The following is a 7,274-nucleotide window of genomic DNA, read 5'->3' on the forward strand; positions in this document are numbered from 1 at the left end:
AATGCTGTTGGGCTGCTTAACCCTTAGGAGAATTAAAGACCTTCATCCACAACGACCACAAGAGACTTCAAGCTGTTATTGAGGTGACACAATGTATTAATAACTAGCATATGAAAACTTTTGATTTGTATTATTTGGGAAGTTTCTGCTGTCCAAAAAATAATTTGTTTTTGCTAAAATATTTGTTTAAGATTGAAATAATAAACATAAGTAATATGTTTAGTTAAACCAACTTAAATTACAGCAACATGTTAGTTAATACTGCTCAAAAAGTTTAAGTCCTTACATTTTGTTTTTAAAAGGAAATGATAAAAATTCAAAAACATCTGAGAAAATGTAGTTCAACTTAAAAAAATGAAGGTTATATTAATGAATTTCTTTCCAAAATTGATTTGCTTCAACTGAATTTTTTGAAAAAAATAATTTGTTTACATATTACACTGGGGACATTTTAAGTTTTTTTTTTTTTCTAAATGTAGGTTTAAAAAGCATTAATTCAATAAAACTAATGGCTACTTTGATATGATTCAATCTGGCTAAAACCGTGAGAAGTTAGCCAAATTATTATAAACCGGGTTAGTATTGATAATGATCAACAAACTTTCGCTTGGTCACATTTAGTTTCAATAAATTCAGGTACACAAAATATGCTGCAAAGTATAACACAGTTGTATGTACAACAGTACATTGTAAAACCATTGTTTGAAATCCTTTTCAGCTTTACTTTACCTTTTTCAAGTTTTGAGAAATGATATACAAGAAAAAAAACTAAATTCCTGCCATAACTAAGGTAATATACAACTGACAACGAATGTGTTCTTTGAACCAAAATTGAAATAAACATTTACATTTGAAACAAACTTTGAACAAAAATCTCAAGACAAACATAAAAAACATGTAATTTTAGTTCTTTTGGGTACGCCAGGTTCAGTGCATAGGTTACACCAATGTGCACAAGCTGTCGTCAGATTGTCTAGAGCTGTAAAAACTTTCTCCCCATTGATCGCAGTATCAAATTCCTCTCCGGTTTCAGAGTTGGCAGATTCGGTGCAGAAGATCTTAACCCTTCCGCTCTCCTTTGCTTGTCTACATTAAAAGTGGGGTCATCTGGACCCCCCAAGACAGTGCGCTGAACTTTTTTTTTATCTTTGATTTTTGAGTTTCACTAATGTCCATGGCAGACATAAAATCCTGTCCACATTTGTCATGGAAGGAATCACATCAATATGTGGGTGGAGTCAATTGGACCCCAAAGAGAGCAGAAGGGTTAAAACAGTGCTGCCAACGTCCACCTGCACGCGGTCTTTGTCAGTGTCCTGAAACATCCAAAACATAAAAGTTTAGAAAGTACAATCAAGAAAGTAAGGTAATACAACAGTACAGAAAAAACATTTTTCACTTTTGTTTCGGACAATAACCTCAACATTCCTGAAAGATTCCCCTAAACAAGTATTTATTATTTGAAGCATAGTCACATTGTCCAAATCCAGACCGTCACGGTCACATCATAGTAGTACTTGTTTTCCAGATCTTTGTTTTCATTTTCTTATCTGCATCAGGTATGTCCAGACTCAAACTGAAGATGCTGAGGTTCTCTTTGGGAGTGACCAGGATGGATAGGATCAGGAATGAATACATCAGAGGGACAGCACATGTTAGAGGTTTTGGAGATAAAGTCAGAGAGGCCAGACTGAGATGGTTTGGACATGTTCAGAGGAGAGACAGTGAATATATTGGTAGAAGGATGCTGAGTCTAGAGCTGCAGGAAAGAGGTCTAGAGGAAGACCAAAGAGGAGGTTTATGGATGCAGTGAATGAAGACATGAAGGTGGCTGGTGTTAGAGTGGAGGATGCTGAAGACAGGCTTAGATGGAGGAAACTGATTCGCTGTGGCGACCTCTGAAGGGAAAAGCCCAAAAGAAAAGAAGTATGAGAGGTGTGTCCAGACTATTAGAAGGTAATGTCGCAATAAGACAGAACTGTGCATAATAGACAGACATAGAGAGAGAGTGACTGGAACAATTCATTTTGACAATTAAATACCTAAAGTTAGATAAAATGAACATGGGCGCAAATAATATCTCTTTGTGTTTTCAATAGACTGGATTAGGGGCTGGATAGAGATGAATATAGGTGTTTTTGACACATCTGACTTTGAGTAGACCACAAATTCTGTAAGCCTAACTTTGAGTCATTTTTACTTTTCTGAATTCAAATGAAGTCAGGTTATGTCTTGAACCGTGTTTGTTAAAGAGTTTGAACACTCTATAGGGGAACTGACTGTTTATCAGAACTGAGCTGAGTAACCCCTCCCCCACAGCGTTCCAAACAGGAAGTACCCACAAATTCCCATAGACTTCTTTAGAGAAATAAACAGTGGTTACTCAGTCATTCTGTTTGTTAGAATAACCATTCTGGCTCTGATACCTTTGATTAAAGTCCCTCTATGACATTTTTTTCATTTAAAAAAACGTGTTTTAATTATGCTTATGACATTTTTATCCAAAATCCCACAACCTGAATGTCCTTGAAAGCCATTTTTCATGTGGATTTGAAGCCTCTGTTTCCAAAATCTCCTCTGAGGGGGCGTGTCTTTTGGTGCTGAGATGAGCAGCCCCACCCCTGACTAAATTGAAAAATGTAGCATGACCAACAAATCACTTTTAAATACCCATTTATAGAGGTCAACAAATAAAAAAAAGTTGATTTTGGATTTCGTTATCCTTTAGCGTGTTCTTGATGACCCCCCCCCCCATATAGTTTGTGTAATTATAAACTGACCAATTAGATACCTCCATAAAAGTAGGTGGAGCCTGCTGACCCCACATCCAACGCTCAAAACGTTTGGAAGATTTCAGACGAATCACTGCTGACTGACAACATTGGTGGGTTAAAGACGACAGAGTCCACATGTGATTTAGGAGTTTGGTTTGTAAAAAGACTCCAAAGAAATGAAAATACTATGATATGAATAATACTGTGACAGGCTAAACAAAAAGTGCAACAGAATGCATCCAAAAACTTTAAGTTTGAGTTAAAGCTGAGAACCTGGACTCCAGGAGCAGGACAGATGAGCATGACTTCACATGAAGAATCTCTCTGGTAGGACATTGATGAGGAGTTGGTTCCTCGTCTCTAAGAAAACGTACGCTGGTGATCCTGCACCCTCTCTGCTGTCTGTTCTGGAAGCTCGAATGAATTCATTCATCACAATGCGGAAGATATTAGAGACCCAAACCCTTCTGCTCTCTTTGAGGTCCAGATGACTCCACCCACATATTGATGTGTGATTCCTTCCATGACAGGATTTTATGTCTGCCATGGACATTAGTGTACCTCAAAAATCAAAGATTAAATAAAAGTTCAGCGCACTGTCTTGTGGGGTCCAGATGACCCAATGTACACATACCTAGGATAGCGGAAGGGTTAAAAGATCCATTGAATCCATGCATGAAGAGATCAGAGATCCTAAGAAAAGAAGAAGAAACGTGAGATGTTAGAAATGCGGATTAAAACTTCCTGTCAACTTAGCTAATTTGGTGTGTTACTAAGATTAATCATTATTTACTTAATGACAAAGAAAAATGAAACACATGTGATCATTTTCTTTAGTAAGTGATTGAAAAACAGGAGAAACTCTACCGTCAGTATTAATGTCCACTTACTCCACAGTCTTGCTTTTTTGTGATAATTGAGACAGAAAATGCTGGAAGTTGCAGCTGATTCTCCTAAATGTTTGATATTTGTTCAATATTTTTTTTTACTAAATTATTTGAAAACTTTTCCTGGTAGTTTATTTTCCCTCCAGTTTATTATTCAATGTTATGTAACCTCACAAAAAAACAATTATACAACAATAATATATTCTTTCTAAATAGTGATACATGTTTTTAAGTATCTGTTCCAGAGTTTAAATAGAAGTAATGACAAAAAATATGAAAGAAACAGAATTAAGGTTAAGTGGTCAACAAATGCATTTAAACTAAAACAATTTGTTCACCCAAAGAGAAATAAAACATTTTTGTTAAAGTTAAAGAAAAACTAATAAAGCTTCAGCAAGTTCACTTTTGTGTAGTAACACTTGAACATAAACATGAATATGTTTGTTCTTTTGTCTCAAACTTTATACACAAAAGATAGTTGTTAAAAATGACCATTACTTCAAATCTTTCAGAAGTGACTGAAGCCTTTGTCCTTCAATACAGAAATTATTAGAGAATTGCTTCAGATAGAAAGATGACATGAACCAAACAGTGAGATGTCTGTCTGTTAATGATAAACTAATGCTGTCAGTGTATTCAAAAATAAAATCAGGTCAATGGCCCTCTGGGGTTGTGATTTATCATGATTAATCACATGTTCTATGAGGTACATTTTATTTTTATGCAGCTTTTGAACAAAAAATGTTTCCCTTCATTTTATCGCCTGAAATTTTTTTATTTAAGTGTTAACTTTGAAGACTTTTGTTACTCAAAAAAAAAAAAACAAAGATGCTGACAAACGTCCATAATAAATGAACATTGTGTTCCTTTAAACGGTCCAGGTGAATACTTGAAAGTGATTGGCTGCTGGGTGTGGATGTACACCTAAAAAAAGAAGTTCTGTTTTCGTGCCAAAGTAGTTATCACCCGCCAGAATATGTTCCCCTGTCCCGGGGTGCACACGAGTCCTGTCAACACTGGTTTGTGACAAAAAGCATAGAAATGTGGTGGTTTATTCTGGGGCTGCTCAGCAACGTGTTGTTTTGTTACCGTGACAACAGACCACACAACATATGAAATAGACTGCTTGTTGTGTAAGGACGATCAAAAAGCAATGATAAAGTACTAAATATATATATATTTATATATATATATTTTTTTTAATTTATGTCTTTTGTTAGTGACTATGGTATAAGTGGGATAATGCTCAACAAAGAGCATTATCAGAAATGAACGCTCATCGTGGAAGTCTGACATAAAGTGGTGTTTCATTAGGCCCTGATTGCATGAATACAGAGCTGATATTCTGGTGATGGTAAATGTTTTTAAATCAGTGAAAACGAACAATTTCCCATGTTAAACCTAACTCATGGCATAAAAAACTGCTATAGAGAAATAGAAACTTAATTAACTTTTAAATGACACACCAGACCTCTGCTTTACTTTGAAGCTTGTTCAGTTCTTTAAGTTGTTGACTTTGAACTATAAAAAGCATAATGTAAAATACTGTTTCAAAAAAGTTAGTTATTAAATTTCAATTAAAAGAATGTGTCAAAATTGTTACATTTGTGAAAAAACAAACATGAATGATAAACAACCAAAGATGGTGGTATAGATAGAGGAAGTATGGGGAGATAAAATGCGATTAAGTTATAGGAACTAAATGTAAAATGATGGTTTTATTTTTTTCAATTTCAGGAATCAAATGTATGGAGAATGGAACCACAATTCTCAGTCCAGGATCAATCTCTGGTCTGATAGAAAATATCAAGTGGCTTTATAACGATGACATCATTGCAGACTGGCTTGGACGAAGAAAAAGGTTCTTCCGTCATTGTGAAGGTAAACTTTAATCAGTCTGAATAAAATGAGAATTAGTTTTATTGTTATGATTCCAGAGCAGATGCTTCATAAATGACAGAAATGTCACTTTTTTCAGGTCGCTGTGACATCAACACAGAAACTGGAAGTCTGACGATCAACAGTTGGAGTCTGATTGACTGTGGGAACTACACTACGAAGATCAAGACAAAAACTGGAAAACTGGATTTATTTAATCTCAATGTGACAAACTGCGGCAAACACACAGTGAAGATCAACAGCACAGACATGAAGAACGTTCCAGACATGAAGAACGTCGACAACAACTCAGAAGGTGAAGTCAAACGTTGGTACAAACGTCGCCTGCATCATTTTTTCTGGTTTGAACTTTTCCTGGTTTAGTGTTTCAGTCCTCAAACTGGAACTCTGACCTGTGACATTACTGAGGACATTGAACCTGTGATCAATCAATAATAAAATCCACCACTTTTCAATCAGTTTTTTCTTTCTCTTTAAGGGTGGAACACGGAGACTATCATCATCATCATCATCATCAGCGTCTTCATCATTGCTGTTGCTCTTTCCTTTGCGATTTATTGTTGTTGTTGCAAACGCAGACAAAGTAAGAAAAAATAAATTTTTATTCTTAAATATTGTTTTAAAATTCTGAACTTCAAATCTTAAACTGAGAGTATTTCTGAAGAAATGATCTGTTCTTTTAAATCCTTTAATCATGTAGATCAAGAACACCTGACAGGACGCATTCAGAGGAGAGGCCTCAGCTGGCTCCGCCCAGTGAGGAGGAGCATCAGTTCTACTCTGATCTACTTCCAGGTAACTGAACTCCTGACCTTAAATCCAACGGAGCGTCCAGCCACTCTGGAGAGAACTCCTTCCAGTCGCCTGAATCAGGATTCTTCAGGATTTAAGAGCAAAGACAGAAGAATAGAACTTAAACATCTAGAAAAAAAAGTTTTGATCTGTGTTTCTAGAGTAGTGAAACAGCTGAAACATGAACATGGGGTCACAGAGTTGCTGCAGCCAGCCCAGCTCCCATTGGTTGATTGTGGGGTCCAGTCTGCTGCAGGACCACACAACCACACCCAGAGATAATGTAGGATCACCGGTTAACCTATGAAACGTGTTGGACTGTTGGAGGAAACACACACGACTAGAACCCAGCCGGGATTTGAACCTGCTGGGAGATTATGGTGCTAACCACTCCACCACCGTGCCGCCTAACCTAATTATCATTCATTTACATTATATTCATATTTGCTCAAAATGAATCTAAGTTGACTAAGTTTCATTTCTGGTTACAGCGTGTTTCTATATCAGCTGCAGACCTGAACCCACAAGAAGAAGAAGAAGATCCTCTGAACTCGTCTTCATCACCTTCTGAAGATGAAGACCAAGCTGGACCTGCTGAAGGAACAGGAAGTCTTTCATGTTCAATTCCATGTTCAATCTCAAACTAAATGTGGCTTTTGAAAGAGAAAACTTATCTACCTCTACTAAAAAACATAACTTTACATTAAGATTTTTATTCTGCCTTAAAATAATGAAACTTGAGTTTACATGAAGGTCTTTTTCTAACAAAAGTTAGAAAAAATGTATCTATTTAAAAAAGCTAAAACTGTGAAACAGTTTGATAACTTTAAGCTTCAGCAGTGACTGTGGGAGAGCGGTCACTTCTGACTAGAAGGTCACACTCCAGGATTGTTTTTCTCTGCTGAAGCTTAGAGGTTAATAG

At 36.2% G+C, this 7,274-nt stretch overlaps 1 protein-coding gene across 1 annotated transcript; it reads left to right on the forward strand.

The window, feature by feature from the left end:
- Positions 1–4,637: 4,637 nt before the first annotated feature.
- Positions 4,638–6,999, forward strand: LOC112142035. The gene is made up of 6 exons (XM_024265274.1): positions 4,638–4,680; positions 5,399–5,542; positions 5,640–5,855; positions 6,039–6,143; positions 6,261–6,355; positions 6,844–6,999. The coding sequence occupies exons 1-6, from the start codon at positions 4,638–4,640 to the stop codon at positions 6,997–6,999; spliced, it is 759 nt and encodes a 252-aa protein (XP_024121042.1).
- Positions 7,000–7,274: the final 275 nt, after the last annotated feature.

This window comes from Oryzias melastigma, unplaced genomic scaffold, assembly GCF_002922805.2.
Source record: "Oryzias melastigma strain HK-1 unplaced genomic scaffold, ASM292280v2 sc00363, whole genome shotgun sequence".
In the NCBI taxonomy this organism is placed as follows: domain Eukaryota; kingdom Metazoa; phylum Chordata; class Actinopteri; order Beloniformes; family Adrianichthyidae; genus Oryzias; species Oryzias melastigma.

Bases quoted from the DNA above. Each gene is read 5' to 3' on its own strand.
- LOC112142035 (XM_024265274.1), top strand. From the start codon at position 4,638: ATGTTCCCCTGTCCCGGGGTGCACACGAGTCCTGTCAACACTG. The intron at 5,856-6,038 runs GTGAAGTCAAAC...TTTCTCTTTAAG, and splicing joins CGTCGACAACAACTCAGAAG to GGTGGAACACGGAGACTATC. The intron at 6,144-6,260 runs GTAAGAAAAAAT...TTAATCATGTAG, and splicing joins TTGTTGCAAACGCAGACAAA to ATCAAGAACACCTGACAGGA.